This window comes from Sus scrofa, chromosome 13 (genome assembly GCF_054392235.1).
Source record: "Sus scrofa isolate SSC_HxYL_T2T_F1_AM1 chromosome 13, Sscrofa_HxYL_maternal_Yorkshire_Landrace_v2.0, whole genome shotgun sequence".
Classification (NCBI taxonomy): Eukaryota; Metazoa; Chordata; class Mammalia; order Artiodactyla; family Suidae; genus Sus; species Sus scrofa.
Window position 1 is genome coordinate 41,477,804 of NC_139395.1, and position 20,306 is coordinate 41,498,109.

General features: G+C 44.5%; 1 protein-coding gene across 5 annotated transcripts in view; it reads right to left on the reverse strand.

Annotated features, from left to right (window-relative positions):
- Positions 1 to 2,288: 2,288 nt before the first annotated feature.
- ANO10 (anoctamin 10) overlaps positions 2,289 to 20,306 on the reverse strand; it is a 274,985-nt gene continuing 256,967 nt past the window's right edge. For all 5 annotated transcript variants that reach the window (XM_013981531.3, XM_021071718.2, XM_021071717.2 and 2 more), the window contains exon 13: positions 2,289 to 2,786. In XM_013981531.3, coding sequence (XP_013836985.2) covers positions 2,718 to 2,786 — 69 coding nt within the window. In that variant the 3' untranslated portion in view covers positions 2,289 to 2,717. The remainder of the gene's footprint in view (positions 2,787 to 20,306) is intronic.

Genomic DNA, 20,306 nt, shown 5'->3' on the forward strand with positions numbered 1-20,306 from the left:
CCGAATCCAACACCTATCCACTGCATCTGTGACCACAGCTTATGGTAACGCTGGATCCTTAACCCATTGAGTGAGGCCAGGGATCATACCCATATCCTCGTGGACACTAAAGCAGGTTCTTAACATGCTGAGCCACAGTGGGAACTCCCTGGTGCTGTTTCTTGATGCACCTTTTCTTACCTGGGCCCAGGCTCCTGCCTCTGGGGTCCTTATCTATTCCATGCAGGTGGGTGCCTTCAGCTCTTGTCCGTTCTGTGGTTTGGGAAAGCAGGCTAGGAAGGATGAGAGAAGCACTTTCACCCAGCTGGAGCCCTCAGGGTGTCCAGGAAAACTGGGGGAACAACTCAGGGAAGTCCTGTGGGTCACCACGGGGGCTATATGAGGCTGAGGTGAGGCCAGAACAAGAGGACAAGGGCCAAGTGTCAGAGGGGAAGGTGCAGGGAACTGGCTGCTGTGGGGAGTGGAGCCAGGAGAGAGGGACCACACGGGCCGAGGGAGCACCCTCTTCACACATGAGGCCATGCATGGGACTGCATTGTCCTGCACGTCTCCCAGTTCAGTTAGGGTGACAAAATGTGCAGCAGTGAAGGACACCTGGTTCCTTCCATCCCTGCTCCTGGGCCCCTGCCATGAGCCACACTACTGACTCAGCACTGGGACACAAAGAGAAGCTGTGGGGGCCTAGCAGGCCCTATGCAGCAACTCCGTCCTGCCAACCTCCCTCCTGACACGCCCTGACGGGTTCCCAGGTCCATCCTCCTCCTCCCTGTGGCCCAGGCGTCTGCCCCAGTGGAGGAGGGTGCTATGCATCCAAGCCGACCCCAGAGGTGCAGTCTCCCCCGTGAGTGACTGGCTTAGTCTAGGTTAAGTGATGAGGTTCTGCTGGATCAGACTGAGGAGGGGCAGAGGGAGTGCTCTGGGAAAGACAGTCACAAGTGTGGGGAACCCAGGGTCGGCGCTGTGGTTGAGCGGGGAGGGCCAGCTGGAGAGGCTGTGGACTCAGAGCAGGTGGGGAGAGGAGCTGAGGGGGGTTCACATCCAGAACCCCGCACCTCACACCCCACTGTACTTGTGACTGGTCCCCAAAGCCCAGTCTTGGGGAGATGGAGCTGGGTCCAAGGACCCACCTGAACTTTCGCTTTTCCCAGAAAATACAGGTCCCCAGGCTGGGATGGTGAGGAAGCTCTTGGGGACTCGGAACTAGAGTGGTGGCTGCCATTCCCTGGAGTTTTAAGACACGAGCGTGCTCTAGAAAGCATCTGTCAGGCATCGAACAACCCTGGAGTACTTGTGCATGGAGTGCCTTAGACCAAGGCAGGTAGAGCAAGACTGACCACAGATGTCCACGTTGGCAGACACAGTGGTGGTCTGGCAGGACCCACAGAACAACCTCGCATGGCAGACGGGAGTCTATTTTCTAGAAACACGTGTGCTGGGGGCGGGCCTGCCGACTACCCCTGTCTTGAGGTGAAGGAGGGAATCAAAGAGCCAGGCTCCAGAGTGGCAGAGACAGGTCTAGAAGCTACAAGTACCTTAGGGCCCGCCACCCTTCCCTGCCTTCACCAGATGGGTCATGGCACCTGTAGTTTTGTATGCAAAGGGACCATGGGCCTGTGGTGCCCTGGCTGTGAAGGCCCTGGGCCCTTGTGGGGTGGAGCTGGCTGTTTCTTGAGGCAGTTGGAACAGCTGGCAGGAAAGGAAGCCAGGCTCTCCCCAAGTGGGTTGGTTTATGGCTGGACCAGGGCCATCTGCCTGGTGGACCAGGGGCCATGAGCCTGTAACAGAGGTGTAACACTGCACAGGGACAGGCCCCCTTCCACAGGTGTGGGCCCAGCCAGGCACCAGGTATGGCTGAAAGCAGCCCCAGGGGTCCCTCCAGTCAAAGCAGAACCTCCCAAGAACCACCTGGGATTCGGTGGAAGCTTTGGAAGTAGCCCAGCCTTGAGCCAAGCCTGGCCCTCTGCTCCCCTTTAACAACCCGGCCCTGGAGTTCCCTTTGTGGCTCAGTGGTTAACGAACCCAACTACGAACTATGAGGATGGATTCAATCCCTGGCCTTACTCAGTGGGTTAAGGATCCAGCATTGCCGTGTAGTTTGCAGACATGGCTTGGACCCCAGGTTGCTGTGGCTGTGGTGGAGGCTGGCAGCTGTAGCTCTGATTCGACCCCTAGCCTGGGAACTTCCATGTGCCACCGGTGCGGGCCTAAAAAGTAAAACAAACAAACCCAACAACCCGGCCCAGGTCATGTTCAGAGCAGAGGGCCCGGCTCAGTCCACACACTGGAAGAAGAGTCAGACATGCTCGTGGCCTTTAATAGCTCTGCTACTACTGTTTTGGTTGATAGAGGAGCTGTTAACATTGCAGAATAGAACCAGAAAAGAGGTATTTCGAGTTCCAAGTGTTGGAAACACTGCCTCACTGTGCCTGTGACTCTCACTGGAGCGCGGCAGGAAGCCCCTTCAGAGAGGAGCCTGTGAGGGAACTGGGTGACGGGGCACATGCCTTGACCTGCCACCCCGCCACCATAGGCTGACAGTCACTGTGAGGAGTGACATGGGGAGCTGGTGGTTCATCCATGTGCGGGGCTGGAGCAGCAGTGGTTCTGGAGCATGTGGTCAGGCAGCTGGAGTGGCGGGTGGGGCTCAGGCGGGAACCTGGAAGGAGCAGGGCCGGGAGGGGCGGGACCTGCAGAGGGAGGTCTGCACTCTGCTGCACTCAAGGCGTCTTCTCCTTCCCACCTTCCCTCCATTCCTCCTTCAGGTTCTCAGCCACGAGCTTCATCTGCTGTTGAGAGAACAAAGGACACGGGTGAGACACATGAGCCTGAGCCTGGCACCTCAAGGGCAGTGCGGGCCATACCCTCTTGGTCCTATAAGCTCTGTTGACCCCAAGGAGCTATGACCTCTGATGCTGCCAAGGCTTCCCGGGAGTCCAGGGTTCCTGTTTCTGACCCAGAGAGATGGGAAATGATGGATGTGGGTGGAAATGTTGTGTAAACCAAGCTCAGCAGGGATTTTTAAAGACATTGCAATGAGAAGCAGCTGGCATGTCTTCCTCCTTGGACCTCCAGGAGCAGAAGGGGGAGGACAGAGCTGGGGGACGGGAGCACTAACTTGGGGCCAAGTCCTTGCTCTGCCGCTGCACACTGAGTGACCTTGGAAATGTGACTTCCTCCAGCCTGTGTTGTGCAATGCTGCACATTCTGCAAGATGGCGGGTGGGGTGGGGGTGTTTCTGTACATGAAGTCCCTGGCCCTGAGCAGATGCTCCAAAAGAACAGACATTTTTACCAGTCCTTTGTCCCAACAGCCACATCCAATACCACTAGGGACAGCTTGTGAAGGCCCAAAGGGACATGTCAGAAGGAAGGACCCTGTGCCCAGGATCAAGGCCAGGTGGGCAGAAAGTCCTGCTGCTCCAGCCCTGGGGCCACACCTTCCCGCAGGCCCCAGCCACCTCTGTCCCATGGGAGCTGGAAAATGTGAGTACAGCTCTGCTCTATTTACTGACTCAATGAATAACCCCTTTGGAATTTGGCTTAAAACACACATACACACAGATTTTTGGTAACAGCTGTTTACTTGCAGGAAAAACAAAACAGCACAAACACTGCTGGTGCCCGGGGTACCTGGCTGCCCCTCTTGGGAGCCCCAAGCACCACATGGACTGGACAGGATGGCACACTCCCTTCACTTTCAAGGAAAGGAGGCCCTTTCAGACTTTAAATTGAAAGCCTCTGCCTCCTGCTCCAAACCATTTTCCTCTCTGAAGGCTCCTTAGATCTGCAGTATCCAGGGAGCCCCCCCTTCACTCCTGTCTCATCATTTCTGAGCCTGGTCTATCTTCCACAGTGTGGCTTAGAGGTGGGCCCTGGGAGGCTGACTCCTCCTTATCTGGGTGACTTCTGATGGGAGAGGGTGCTGCGGGGGCGGGAGGAAGGCAGGCTCTTCCTGTAGGGGACACAGCATTTCAGCAGGCTTAGAGCAGGGGGTGGGCATAGGAGTTGACGCTGGGCTCAGGCCAGACCTGTCCAAATGACCCTCAGCTGCGATGATTTATGCAGACTTCAGCCTGACGAGGTGATGGAGCCAGTGTGATTTAGTTCACAGTCCTGGGGAAGCAGAAAGGCCATGCCATCTGAATCTTTCTAGAAGTCATTTTTTGTATCTGCTACCTTTTCCATCACTCATGTTTCCTGTCCTCTCAGGAGCCCACTTCGCTTGCTTGCTACTGATATAAAATACCTCCACGCAGGAAAAATGTAATATTTTACCCCAGCTTCATTGCAGACTCTTCTAGCTGGTGTCATTTAATACTTATGAGACCTTTTGAAATGTCTTTTTATAAGGTAGGGGGACAGAGAATATGAATCTATTTCCTGATTTGACAAGTAACTGCAAGAAATTAAAAGCTAAATAAATTTAGCTAAACTAGCCCCATAATGAGGATGAAATATTCCCTAGTTTGTCATAGAATCTTCTAGCCACACCTCCCCCTTCACATGGGGAGGAAAATCAAAATGGATTTTGACCAAATGGGTTTTGATGGAAAGGAGCCTTTGAGGCTCCCTGCAAAGTACAAATAGCTCCCCCACCTGTGTGTGGTTGTGGCCGGAGCCCCTGGCCGTCAGGCCAAGGACTGCAGAATGTCCGGCAGACCTCTTGCCCACAGCAGCCAGGCCGAGGGGATCCACGTGATGGGCCCCTCTGCCCTGAACAACTTCCCAAGTGAATTATCTGACTTTTTGGAGACACCCCTTCTCTCAGGGCCAAGGTCAGGGGCTTGGCCCATGTGGGGGAAGGGACCCAGAACCCACTGGGCTGGACTCCCACCCTGTCAGGGCAGCTCCTAAGGGCTGGGGTGTCCAGGACATCATGGGGTCACCGGCAGTGAACTGTGCTGCTGGAAGCAAAGGTAGGAACCCTGGCAGGGACCCATCCCCTCTTGCCTCAGCCAGTCTGCACAGAGCACCTGTCTCACTGATGCCCTTTCCTTATCCGTCCTAGAGCAAGGATGCTGCTTTTTTAAAAAATTGGAGTATAGCTGACTTACCATGTTGTGTTGGTTGCAGGTGTACAGCAAAGGAAATCGGTTATAGATATATATACATATATTCATTCCTTTTTAGATTATTTCCCCATGTAAGTTATTACATAGAATTGAGTAGGTTTCCCTGTGCTATACAGTAGGGCCTTGTTACTTATCTATTATATACATAGTAGTATGTATATGCTAACCCTAGACTCTCAATTTGTCCCTCCCCTCAGTGCCTCCTCTTTGGTAACTCTAAGTTTAGTTTTGAAATCTTTGAGTCTGTTTCTGTTTTGTGAATAAATTCTTTTCTATTACTTTTTATTAGAGTCTACCTATTAGTGATCTCATATGCTATTTGTCTTTGACCTCAATTATTATGATAATTTCTAGCTCCACTCATATTGCTGCAAAAGGCATTATTTCTTCTTTTTATGGCAGACTAATAATATTCCATTGTGTGTATGTACCATATCTTCTTTATTCATTCCTCTGCTGATGGACATTAGTTTGCTTCCATGCCTTGGCTATTGTAAATAGTGCTGCTATCAACACTGGGCTGCCTGTACCTTTTCAATTGACGGTTTTCTCTGGATATAGGCCCAGGAGTGGGATTGCTGGGTCATATGGTAGTTCTATATTTAGTTTTTTAAGGAATTTCCATATTGTTTTCCATAGTTGTTGCACAAATTTACATGACCACCAAAGAGTGTAGTTCCCTCTTCTCCATACCCTCTCTAGCAATCATTGTTGGTAGACTTTTTGATGATGGCCATTCTGACTGGTGTGAGGTGATATCTTATTGCAGTTTTGATTTGCATTTCTCTAGTAATTAGTGAAGCTGAGCATCTTTTCATGTGCTTTTTGGTCATCTGTCTTTGGAGAAATGTCTATTTAGGTCTTCTGACCACTTAAAATTAAAAAAAATTTTATGGCTGCACCTGTGGCAATGCCGGACCCTTTAACCCACTGCACTGGGCTGGGGATTGAACCTGTGTCTCTTCAGTGACCCAAGCAGCTGCAGTCAGATTCCTAACCCATTGTACCACAGCAGGAGCTCCAGCTCTTCTGACCATTTTTTAACTGGGTTGTTTGGTTTTTTGATATAAAGCTGTATGAACTGTCGGTATTTTTTGGAGATTAATCCCTTGTCAGTTGCTTTGTTTGCAAAGATTTTCTTCTCCCATTCTGTGGGTTGTCTTTTCTTTTATGGTTTTCTTTGCTGTGCAAAAGCTTTTAAGTTTAATTAGGTCCTATTTATTTTTGCTTTTATTTTCTTTACTCTAGAAGGTGGATCCAAAAAGATATTGCTATGATTTATGTCAAGGAGTGTTCTGTCCATGTTTTCCCCTGGGGGTTTTATAGTATCTAGACTTACATTTAGGGTCTTTAATCCACTTCTAGTTTATTGTTGTGTATGGTGTTAGAGAATGTTCTAATTTCATTCTTTTACATGTAGCTGTCCAGTTTTCCCAGTACCACTTATTGAAGAGACTCTCTTTCCTCCACTGAATATTCTGAGCAAGGCTTCTTTTGAAGCCAAGGAGTGACAGGTCCTATAGCCTCATGGGTTGGGCCAACCCTATCCTACCTACCCCACCTGCCCTCATGGTGGATGGGGAGGCTTGGGCTCCGTGGCCTTTACCTGGCCTTCACCCAGGCCGTGGGGGAAGCTGGGGCTCAGCCTGTTTCCCCGTGTCTCCTGTACTCCCTATAGGACATGGTGATTGGAGGGCAGACCTATAACTTAAGACCTGTAGCTGAAGCCTCAGCAGCTAAGAGGAAAGGAGCTGCAACAGCCTGTCTGCCCAAGGTGAAGAGTTAAACTGGATTTGCACAAATGGGGCAGGCATCTACAGCTCCTGTCTGAAACATAGGGTCAGGTATCATCTGGCCTTGAAATGGCTTCTCCTGGGTCAACCAGATGCTGTCCACTGCTCCTGGGTCTGGTTCCCCTCAGACTGTGGTCATGTAACTTTCCCATCCCCAGCGAGCTTCCCACATCCTCTCCTGCTGGTGAAACAGAGGCCCATGGCAGAATTAGCTCCAGAAGCACAGAATTTCCAAGCTGAAGGAAATTTGATGATCATTTGGTCCTGTGGCCACTTAAGAATCCCAAGATATTGTTTAATGCGGAATCTTGGTCCCTCCCTGAGATGCTAAGATGTCATTATGCTGGTTTGCAGAGGGGCCCAGGACTCTGAATTTTTAACAAGCCTGCTCGGTTTCTCCATGGGCAGCCCTGGGCTTGGGAGTCTCTGATTTGTCTGCCATTTTTCATAAATAAGCGAGCTGGAGTCTCAGGCCACGATGGGCAGATCCAGTCCGCGGTATGGGCTCCAGATGAGGGTGCCGGGGTGGAGTTGAGCACGTGCTGTTCCTGCCAGGGGCCCAGGCTGCCTCCTGCAGCTCAGCTCTTTGGCATCTTCTCTTTAGCTCCCCTTCCTGGAGAGTAGGGTAGGAGGCAGCAACATTATCCCCTTAAAAAAAATAGACTGTCTTCTTTGGGGATTCTCAGATCAAAACCTTATTAAAATATAAGCAGGTTAATAGTGCTGACATCTTCCCCATAAAAAGCATCAGAATGAAGAAAGAACAAAATTTTCCTCAACTCATGAATCATTAACACATTCAAGCTCCAAATGGCTCTTCAAAAAGCATAGACTGATTTTTGGCATCATTATTAGTGATGATTATATAGCCCAACCTTATTTTATTGCACTTCACAGATATTATGTGTTTTACAAATTGAAGGTTTGTGGCAATCTGGTTTTGGGTAAGTCTATTGGTGCCATTTTTCCAACAGCCTCATTTTTTAATTAAGGTATGTAATTATTGTAATTATCATGTTGTGAGCATTTTTTTAAAAACATAATGCTACTGTACACAGTAGACTACAGTATAACATAAAGGTAACTTTTACATGTATTGGGAAAACAAAAATTCACGTGACTTGCTTTATTGTGATGTTTGCTTCCCTGCAGGGGTCTGGAACTGAACCCACAGTATCTCTGAGGTCTACCTGTAACGGGAACCTAATCACTAAGTGTGCAGCCAAACGTGTAGCTTATTCTGAGAAAGGGTGAGAACTGGATCCCTCTTCCCTGCGTAGACATGCAGAAATGTTTCCTGAGGCCCGCTGTGTTTCCCACAGTCCTCAGACGGTGCTTCACCCCAGGCCTGGAGCAGAGACTCTCCCTCGCTGAGCCCACAGTCAGCTTTGGGGTCTTTCTAGTCACCTCACCCAGGAAGCCACAGCCAAGTAATTATACCATCGCTCCATTTTCAATCTGTTAGCAATTACTCCATCACCCCTTCCCCCAAAGGAACAACACCCACTGAAGGACTCTACGGGCAGCTCTTGGCTTTCATCTCCTATTTACTGGAGGCTGCCAAGCTATCTAAGTGCAGAGTTCAGGGTCTGGGGTAGAGCTGGGCTGCTGTTCTCTGGGGCAGCAGCTTTATCTATTTGTTTATTACTCAGTGAACTTTATTACATTTATAGTTGTACAGTGATCATCACAACCCGATTTTATAGTATTTATATTTCCACCCCCCCCCCCCAACCTGTCTCCTTTGGAAACCACCGAAAGATTTTCAAAGTCTGTGAGTCAGTATCTGTTCTGTGAAGAAGTTCATTGTGTCCTTTCTGGTAGATTCCACATGTAAGTGATAGCATATGATGTTAGTGTCTGTCTGACTGAGTTAACTTAGCATGATAATTTCTAGGTCCCTCAGTGTTGCTACAAATGCCATTATTTTTTTCCTTTCCTTTTTTTTTTTTTCCTTTTTAGGGACGCACGTGGCATTATGGAGGTTCCCAGGAGAGTCGTCTAATTGGAGCTACAACTGTCGGCCTACACCACAGCCACAGCCACAGCCACGCCAGATCCGAGCTGCATCTGTGACCTACACCACAGCTCACAGCAACGCTAGATCCTTAACCCACTGAGCGAGGCCAGGGATCAAATCCGTAACCTCATGGTTCCTAGTCAGATTTGTTTCTGCCGCACTATAATAGGAACTCCTATTTCTTTCCTTTTAATGGATGAGTAATAGTCCTTTGTGTATATGTATCACTTCTTCTTTATCCACTTTGTTGATGGACATTTAGGTTGTTTCCATGTCTTGGCTATTGTATATAGTGCTGCAATGGACACTGGAGTACATGTAGCTTTTTGAGTCATGGTTTTCGCTGGAAAACCATGAGATGCCCAGGAGAGGGACTCCTGGATCAAATGGTAGTTCTATGTTTAGTTTTCTGAGGAATCTCCATACTGCTTTCCACAGTGGTTGCACCATTTTACAATCCCACCAACAGTGCACTAGGGCTTCCTCTTCTCCACACCCTCTCCAGCATTTACTGTTTGTAGACTTTTTGATGATGGCCATTCTGGCCAGTGTAAGGTGGTACCTCATAGTGGTTTTGATGTGCATTTCTCTAATGATGAGTGACGCTGAATATCTTTTCACGTGTTTTTTGGCCATCTGTATGTCTTCTTTGGAGAACTGTCTGTTTAGATCTTCTACCCATTTTTTGATGGGGTGTTTGTTTTTTTTTGGTATGGAGCTGCAGAAGGTGTTTATAAATTTTGGAAATTAATCCCTTGTCAGTGGCTTCATTTGCAAAGATTTTCTCCCATTCTGTGGGTTGTCTTTTTGTTTTGTTTAGGGTTTCCTTTGCTATGCAGAAACTTTTAAGTTTATTTAGGTCCCATTTGTTTATTTTTGGTTTTATTATCATTGCTCTAGGAGGTAGATCTGAGAAGATGTTGCTGTGGTTTATGTCAGGGAGTGTTTGGCGTATGTTTTCCTCTAAGAGTTTTATAGTGTCTGATCTTATATCTAGGTCTTTAATCCATTTTGAGTTTATTTTTGTGTAGGGTGTTAGGAAGTGTTTTAATTTCATTCTTTTCCATGTGGCTGTCCAGTTTTCCCAGCACCACTTATTGAAGGGGCTGTCTTTTCTCCATGGTATATTCTTGCCTCCTTTGTCATAGATTAGTTGACTGTAGGTACGTGGGTTTCATTCTGGGCTTTCTATCCTGTTCCACTGATGTATATTTCTGTCTTTGTGCCAATACCATATGGTTTTGATGACTGTAGCTTTGCAGTATAGTCTGAAGTCAGGGAGCATGATTCCTCCAATTCCATTTTTGTTGTATTTTTATTTTATTTTATTTTTATTTTTTATATCCCCAATACAATTTTTTTTTCTACTGTAAGCATGGTGACCCAGTTACACATACATGTATACATTCTTTTTTCTCACTTTATCAGGCTCCATCATAAGTGACTAGACAGAGTTCCCAGGGCTACACAGCAGTATCTCCTTGCTAATCCATTCTAAAGGCAATAGGTTGTATCTATTAACCCCAAGCTCCCAATCCACCCCACTCACTCCTCCAATTCCATTTTTTATCTCAGGATGTCTTTGGCTATTCTGGGGTTTTTGTGCTTCCAAACAAACTTTAAAATATTTTGTTCTACTCCTGGGAAAAATGTTCTTGGTAATTTGATAGGGATTTCATTGAATCTGTAAATTGCCTTGGGTAGTATACTCATTTTGATAATATTGACTCTTCCAATCCAAGAGCATGGTGTGACTTTCCATTTGTTTGTGTCATCTTTGATTTCTTTCATCAGTGTCTTATAGTGTTCAGAGTGCAGGTCTTCTGTCTCTTTAGGTAGGCTTATTCATAAGTATTTTATTCTTTTGGATGTGATGGTAAATGGGATTGTTTCTCTAATTTCTCTTTGTGATCTTTCATTGTTAGTATAGAGCAATGCAGTCTGTTTCTGTGTATTAATTTTGTATCCTGTGACTTTGCCAAATTCATTGATGAGCTCTAAGAGTTTTCTGGTAGCGTCTTTAGGATTTTCTAGGTATGGTATCATGTCATCTGCAAACAGTGATAGTTTTACTTCTTCCTTTCCAATTTGGATTCTGTTTATTTCTTTTTCTTCTCTAATTGCCATGGCTTGGACTTCCAAAACTATGTTAATAGTAGTGGAGAGAGTGGGCATCCTTATCTTGTTCCTGATGTCAGCGGGAATTCTTTCAGCTTTTCACCATTGAGGATGATGTTAGCTCTGGGTTTCTCATATATGGCCTTTATTATATTGAGGTAGGTTCCCTCTAGACCACTTTCTGAAGGGTTTTTATCAGAAATGGATGTTGGATTTTGTCAAAGGATTTTCCTGCATCTATTGAGAGGATCATATGGTTTTTATTCTTCAGTTTGTTCATGTGGGGTATCACACTGATTGATTTTCAGATATTGAAGAATCCTTACATCCCTGGGATAAATCCCTCTCGATCATGATGTACAATCCTTTTAATGTATTGTTGAATTCGGTTTGCTAGTATTTTGTTAAGGATTTTTGCATCTATGTTCATCAGTGAAATTGGCCTATAATTTTCTTTCTTTGTGGTATTTTTGTCTGGTTTTGGTATGAGAGTGATGGTAGCCTCATAGAATGAGTTTGGGAGTGTCCCTTCCTCTGCGATTTTTTGGAATAGTTTCATAAGGATAGGTGTTAGCTCCTCTCTAAATGTTTGATAGAATTCACCTGTGGAGCCATCTGGTCCTGGACTTTTGTTTGTTGAAAGTTTTTTAATCACAGTTTCAATTTCAGTTCTTGTGATTGTGATTCATCTTTTTTATTTCATATTGGTTTAGTCTTGAAGATTGTCCTTTTCAAAGAATTTGTCCATTTCTAGGTTTTCCGTTATTGGCATACAGTTGCATGTAGTAGTCTCTTATGATCCTTTGTGTTTCTGTGATGTCTGTTGTGATTTCTCCTTTTTCATTTCTTTTTTTTTTTTGGTCTTTTTGCCATTTCTTGGGCCACTCTGCGGCATATGGAGGTTCCTAGGAGGCTAGGGGTCTAATCAGAGCCGTAGCCACCAGCATACGCCAGAGCCACAGCAACGCGGGATCCGAGCCACGTCTGCGACCTACACCATAGCTCATGACAATGCCGGATCCTCAACACACTGAGCAAGGGCAGGGATCGAACCTGCAACCTCATGGTTCCTAGTCAGATCTGTTAACCACTGCGCCACCACGGGAACTCCTCATTTCTAATTTTATTGATTTGAGTCCTCTCTCTTTTTTTCTTGATAAGTCTGGCTAAGTGTTTATCAATTTTGTTGTTTATCAATTCTTTTCAAAGAACCAGCTTTTGGTTTCATTGATCTTTTCTATGGTTTTCTTCATTTTTATTTCATTGATTTCTGCTCTGATCTTTATTTCTTTCCTTCTACTAACTTTAGGTCTTATCTGTTCTTCTCTCTCTAGCTGCTTTTGATGTAAAGTTAGCTTATTTATTTGAGCTTTTTCTTGTTGCCTGAGGTAGGCCTGTATTGCTATAAACTTTCTTCTTAGAACAGCCTTTGCCACATCCCATAGGTTTTGGAGTGTCATATCTTTGTTTTCATTTGCTTCTAGGTATTTTCTAATTTTCTCTTTGATTTCTTCAGTGATCCATTGGTTGTTTAGTAGCATGTTGTTAAGTCTCCACGTGCTTGTGGTTTTTTCAGTTTTCATCTTGTCGATAGTGTTATGGTCAGAAAAGATGCTTGATATGATTTCAGTTTTCTTAGTTACTGAGGCTTGATTTGTGGCCCAGAATGTGATCAATCCTAGAGAATGTTCTGTGTGCACTTGAGAAGAATGTGTATTCTGCTGCTTTTGGATGGAATGTTCAATAAATATCTATTAAGTCTATTTGGTGTAATGCTTCATTTAGGGCCTGTGTTTCCTTGTTGATTTTCTGTTTGGATGATCTGTCCATTGCTATAAGTGGAGTGCTAAAGTCTTCCACTATTATTGTGTTATTATCAATTTCTCCTTCTAACACTGTTAGCAGTTGCTTTAATATATTGAGGTGATCCTATATTGGGTGCATATATATTTACAATTTTGCTATATCTTCTTCTTGGATTGATCGTTTGATCATTATATAATGTCCTTCTTTGTCTCTTACAATATTTTTTATTTCAAGGTCTATTTTGTCTGATATGAGTATTGCTACTCCAGCTTTCTTTTGATTCCCATTTGCATGGAATATTTTGTTCCATCCTCTCACTTTCAATTTTTATGTGTCCCTAGAAGTGAAGTGGGTCTCTTGAAGACAGCATATATATGGGTCTTGTTTTTGTACCCATTCAGCCAGTCTATGTCTTTTGGTTCGGGCATTTACTCCACTAATATTTAAGGTAATTATTGATATGTATGTTTTTATTGCCATTTTATGAACTGTTTTGGATTTGCTTTTGTTGCTCTTTGTTTCTTCCCTTCTTCTCTTGTTTTCTCCTCTTGTTTTCTTGTTTTCTCCTCTTTAGTGTTGTATTTGAGTTGATTTTTCTTATTTGTGTGTGTATCAATTATAGATTTTTGGTTTGCAGTTACCCTGAAAATTTGATATAGGAGTCTATATGTATATGAGATTGTTTTAAGTTGTTGGTCTCTTAATTGCAAATGCATCTCCATTGTCCTGCATTTGTACCCTCCTCTTCACACAATGTCTGATTTTGGTAGCATATTTGTGCATGGATGATTTCTTACCTTTAGTGTATATATGCCTTTACTGGGGAGCCTTGTCATTTGCAGTATTTTTGTTTCTGGTTGTAGCCTTTTCTTTTCTGCCTAGAGTTAATATTTGTTGTAAAGCTGGTATAGTGTTGCTGAATTCTCTTAGCTTTTGCTTATCTGTAAAGATTTTGGTTTCTCCTTCAAATCTGAATGAGAGCTTTGCTGAATAAAGTAATCTTGGCTGGAGGTTTTTTCCTTTCATCACTTTAAGTATATTGTGCCACTCCCTTCTAGCCTGCAGAGCTTCTCCTGAAAAATTTGCGAATAACCTTATTGGGGTTCCCTTGTGTGTTATTTGTTTCTTTTCCCTAGCTACTTTCAATATATTTTCTTTGCCTTTAATTTTGGTCAATTTGATTAATATGTGCCTTGGGGTGTTCCTCCTTGGGTTTGTTTTATATGGTACTCATTGTGCTTCCTGGATTTGAGTGAGTGGTTCCTTTCCCATGTTGGGGAAATTTTTGGCTATTATCTCTTCGAATATTTTTTCTGTCCCTTTCTCTCTCTCTTTTCCTTCTGGCACCCCTATAATATGGATGTTGGTGAATATAACATTGACCCAGAGTTCTCTTAGACTGTCTTCATTTCTTTTCAATCTTTTTTTCTCTCTTCTGTCCCACATCAGTGATTTCCATTAGTCTGTCCTCTACCTCACTAATTTGTTCTTATGCCTCCTGTATTCTGCTTGTGGTTGCTTCTAATGAATTTTTAAATTTCAGTCATTGCATTTTGCATCTCTGCTTGCTTAATCCTTAAATCTTGTATTTCTTTGCTCAGTGTTTGCTGTAAATTATCAATCTTTGCCTCCAGTTTATTTCCAGTGTCTTGCATCATCTTCAGCATCATCAGTCTAAAGGCATTTCCTAGAGGCTGATAATCTCCAGATCACTTAGCTGTTTTTCTGTGTTTTTTTTTTTCTTGTTCCCTTATCTGAGTTATAGCTTGCTGCCTTTTAATTTTTATTCAGTTCTTCGTGTGGTCTCTTTTTAGCAGACAATAGAGTTGTAGCCTCTCTTCTGCTGTCTGCCCCTCTTGTGGCTGAAGTTGGTATGGGGGCTTTCTGTAGGCTTCCTGATGGGAGGAACTAGTCCAGGGCAGCAGCTTTAAAAGGAACTGGATTCTTAGGTCAGTTCAGCTCAGCAATGGTACCCAGGACAGCTGGCCCTGGAGTCCACTAGCCATCTGGTGACATCATAGGGTCACCCATCCCTACATGCACCTACCTCCTTCCATTCTAATTGGGCTGGGGCATGGCCTAGGCATGGGGGCTTTGAATGCACCCCCCCTCCCATGATTCGGTCATGCAGCTGGGGTGGAGAACCACTTCCTGGAAGGCAGCCACTTCCACAGTGCTAGCGACGGGAAGGAAGGGAGCAGGAACAGGAGCCTCCATTGTGCAAGCTATGCCCTCACTACCTGTCCACCTTGGCAACTGAGCATGTCTCCCCTATTTGTGTCACTGATGTACAAGTTACTGATGGGCCTAAGCCACCTTTTTGAGGTCAGATAGGGTCAGGGCAAAATTAAGCAAGAGTCTGGCAGTTCAGGTGACAAAGGAAAGTAGAGAATCAGCCTTTTGAAGTACCATGTTTTCACAAAAATGATTTTTTTATTAGATCTAGAGGAAAGTCCCTCAAACAAGCAGCATTCTGAACACGTTTTAATAGAACCATGAAAAACTCCAGCTCTGTCCTAGACTTGGCAGTGCTATCAGGCCCTGATAAGCCCCCAACAGGGTGGAGGGGCAGGAAGGCACAGGGGCAGCACCTGGGCAGAATTACAGCCACCCCCTCTCCTGTTGGAGGAGTTGGCTCATTTTACTATTTGACCAACTGTAAAACTGTAAGAGTTGCTGACAGACTCAACAGGGCTCTGAACCCCACATCCCACCCCAGCCAGCTTTCCTGCCATTCATCCCTATCTCAGGAACAACTGCCACCTGGCTGTGCAGACCCAAACCTAGATACTACCCTGGATGACTCTCTGCTCCATCCAGGGGTCCTGTCACCTCCAACTGCCAAGTACACCCCACTCCTCATTGCCCAGCTTCGGGCTCTCACCCTTGCTCTGTTGAAACCATTTCCCAGACTCTCCCATGTCTGTCCACAAACTACCCTCACCATGTTTCAAGATAGGAGCCAGAACATGTACCTACAGAGCTTTCCCATAGGTCTGGGGACTGAAAGTCAAGCCCGCACTTTTCTCTCACTGCCTTCCCACCACTGCCCCCCTCCAGCCTTGGTTCTGTTCCCTAACCACCAGATCCTGCCTCCTGCTGGCTCTTCACCATCTGTCTCACCTGCCTTGCCTCTGAGGTTTTTCTCCTCAGCCTGTCTCCTCCCAGAGAGGCTGTCCCAGATCATTCCACTCGGAGGAGCTGCCGGTCACCATCACAGGCCTCTATTTTAATTCCTGCACTTCCCTCTACTGTCTGTTTTTTTATTGTTTATATGCATGGTTTTTCTACTTTAAATGTTCTAATCCATCTAGTATCTGGCCTCATGACTCTACCCTCAGGGCCCATAACAGCTCTGGCACAGGGTTGGACTCCATAAATAGCTACGCAAGAACAGCCAACATGTCTTTGAGCCTGTAGCAGCAGTCAGAGAGATGACAGTTCAGCTGATAATCTTAGCAAGAGCAACATGAACAGGTAAAGCCTCCTTTATGGTGGGTGTGTAAATGAGACATATCCATGTTCTTGATGTCACTGTCACTCTGGATCATATGTGCTGGTCACATGTATGGGATAACAGAAAACACACCATAACATGGGCTGTGAGAAGTTACAGGGTTTCAGCATTCCAGATGGCCACCTGCCCTGATAACAGTGTAGGCCTGGGTCCACCCCTCAGATTATCACCCAGTGGGGACAGAAATCAGCCCCCCAGGCTCTCGAGTGGCTCTGGTGAAGGGGAAGGCTGTCTTCAGGTGGAGCTGGATGGAAGAAGGGTGATAGAGGAGTCAAGGGCCACCAAGAAGGTTGCAAAATGGTCAGCTTGGATCAAGCAGAAAATCAAAACTCTTCCAAGAAGGTACAAACCCAGCTCCCAGACCTGGCAGCCAGGGCCGGGTTACCCAGGTAGGGAGATGCTGTGTCATGAGTTCATTAACTGCATGGGCTGACTAGGGAAAGTAAATGTCAGTTTAGTTTAAAAAAGAAAAAAATTAATGTCTACTTCCTAAATCATCTTTTTTGGGGAGGAGACCAAGACAGCAGGGTAGAGGACATGCAGCTCGCCTCCTCCCACAAATACATCGAGATACGTGGATAATCAGAACAGTTCTCACAGAATACCAACTCTAAGTAGGCAGGTCTTATACAACTAAAGCTGCAAGAAAAATCCCCAGGTAACCAAGTAAGACCAAAGGGGGAAAAAAGGGGAACTGGGGTGGGTCCTGTGCCCCTGGGAGCAGGCTGTGAAAGAAGCAAGGTTCCTTCATTCTGGGACCCTCCTTTGCCAGCTAGGAGGTCTGCTGGGACAGATCGGCAGATGCAAGGGTCTAGAATTTGCCTAAAAGGAGTGTGCCAGGCTGGCTTGCTGTCTAGCAGGATAGAGAGGGACCAGCACTGATGCTGCTGTGTCACCCCACCTCCCAGCCTGGGACACATGTCTGCTGGTGTGTGTGGTGCCTGGGTGCTGAAACTTGGGCTTTGGCAGACAGACCTGGAGAGGAGACAGCCCAAAGGGCCTAGAGTGTGCACACCCAGGCTACAACAGGGAGTACACACTGGGCAATGTGGGTCTACCCTAGGAACCCCAGTCAGCATACTCACAGTGGGATGCAGCTTATGTGGGCTTCAGGAGCTCAAACTTTGTGAGCGTGCATATACTGAAGGCAGGTGCGGCTGATACATGAGCTCTGGCAATAGAGACGAATCTGACTTTTTGGGCGCACACACCAGGTAACAGGTAGCATCACAGAGTCACATGTCCCAGTGGACAGATCCTGGGTAGAATCATGCTGTGTCTTCTTTCCCAGTGGGAGAGCTCCAGTCCTACCTACCTCACACTACAGCTTAGAACCCAATCTGGGAGCTTCTATTCCAACAACTGGTGAGCAGACCCTGCCCTTGACAGAGCTGTGACAACCACAGAGCAAACAGGAGGCCCTACCCAACATCCAGTGCAGGCTCCAGTCACCACAAGAAGGAAAGTCACACACCCCCATCAAGGGGACAACAATCAGCACACTCTGAACAAAGACATAGCAGCCATCCACACTAAATACAGAACTCATACCAAAAATACTGGACTTACAGAGTCTACACAGGGATGCTCCACATAAAAACAGCCTTTCAAGATCATAGTAGATAACTGTTTCTCCTCAATTCATGGAACCAGAGAAACATAAATAAAAAAGCAGAGGAACTATTCCCAATTAAAAGAACAATAGAAATCCCTTGAAAGAAAAAACAGTGTAACAGATATTTTAAGTCTACCAGACCCTAAATTCAAAAAGAAGTTAATAAAAATGCTAAACAAATTAAGAAAGACCATTGATAGAAATGCAGATCAGAAACCATGAGGAGGAGCCAATCAAAATTAGACAAATTCTGAGACAAAAACTGGGTTAAAGGCTTAAATAGCAATGTAATAATGCAGAAGAAAGGGAGTTCCTGTTGTGGTACATCAGGATTGGTGGCATCTCTGCAGTGCCAGGATGTTGGTTAAATCCCTGGCCTGGAACACTGGGTTGGAGGATCTGGCATTGCTGCAGCTGCAGCATGGATTACAGCTGTGGCTTGGATCTGATCCCTGGCCTGGGAACTACATATGCTGTGGGGCAGCCAAAATAATAATAATAATAATAATAATAATAATAATAATGCAGAAGAACAAATAAGTGATCTGGAAGAAAAAATAATGGAAATCACTCAATCAGAACAGCAGACCAAAAGACAAATTAAAAAAAATACATAGAGGATCTATGTGATAATATAAAATGTGCTAATCTATACATAATAGGGGTTTCAGAAGGAAAAGGGAAAGGGGGATCAAAAATTTAGCGGAAAACTTCACAAATCTAAGGAAGGAAAGGGATATCCAGGTAAGAAGCACAGAAGGTCCCAAACAAGATGAGTCCAAACAGACTCACACCAAGACATACTGTAATTAAAATGGCAAAAGTTCAATATAGAGAGGATTCTAAAGGCAGCAAGAGAAAAAAAAAGTCAGTCTCAAGGGAACCCTCATAAGGCTATCAGTTGATTTCTCTACAGAAACTTTGCAGGCCAGAATAGAGTGGCAAGATATATTCAAAGTCCCAAAAGTGAAAAGTCTGTAATCTACGATACTCTACCCAGCAAGATTATCATTTAGAATAGAAGAAATTTGTTGTTTCTCTGATAAGCAAAAACTAAAAGAATACAGCAATACCAAACCTATTCTAAAAAAATATTGAAAGAGCTCTAAATAGAAAACAAGCAAGAATCTATAGAAAAGGGAATATCACATTAGGAAAGGTAAATATATAGAAGGATTGAAGATCACTTAATAAGCCAGTACATAGATTAAAAAATGATAAAAAAAATTGTGAAAGCAATTATAACTACAATGAACAGCAAATGGATAAACATGAGGATCTAAAATAGGTCACCAAAGTCACAAAATGTGGAGGACAGCATAGGTCACATTGATGGCTTGGATCTGATCTCTAACCAGAGAACTCCATATGCCATGGGGCAGCCAAAAAAGAAAAATGAAAAAAAAAAAAAAAAAAAAACCCCATACGATAGACTCCCAGAAACCATTAAGCAGAGAACTCAAGCACAATACATAAGAAAACTGTGAAACCACAAAAGGAAAAACAAAAAGAAGCAAAAGCAGAAATACAAAATCAACTAGAAAACAAGATTAAAATGGCAGTAAATACAAAAATACATAATGCCTCTTAATAATTACTTTACATGTCAATGGACTAAATGCTCTGATCAAAGAGTGGATAATAAAACAAGAACTTGTGATATGCTGCATATAAGAAATCCTTAGTATGAAAGACAGACATAGATTGAAAGTGAGGGATGAAAATATTTCATCCAAATGGAAACAACAGGGATAACAATACTCATGTTAGACAAAATAGACTTTAAAACAAAGGCCATAAAGAAAGACAAAGAAGGACACTATATAATGATAAAAGGATCAATACAAGAAGAGGATATTACACTTGCTAATGTTTAGCACCCAATATAAGAGCATCTAAATACATAAAACAAATACTAATGGACATAAATGGAGAAATTGATGGGAATATAATAATAGTAGGAGATTTTAACATTCCATTGACACCAATGGATGGATCTTCCAGACAAAAAATAAGGCAACAGAAATCCTAAATGACACAATAAAACAGGTATCTATAGGACCTACATCCCAAAACACCAGAATAGACATTCTTTTTAAGCCTGTGTGGAATATTCTCTAGCATACACCTCATCCTAGGGCACAAAACAAACCTCAACAAATTTAAGAGGATAGAAATTATTTAAAGGATCTTCTCTGACCACAATAGCATGAAACTAGAAATCTACCACACTAAAAAAAGAAAAGAAAAGAAAAGAAACTTGATTATATGGAAACTAAACCACATGATACTAATAAAAACACCATGAGTCAATAATAAAGTCAAAGCAGAAATAAAAAAAATACTTTGAGACAAACGACAATGAA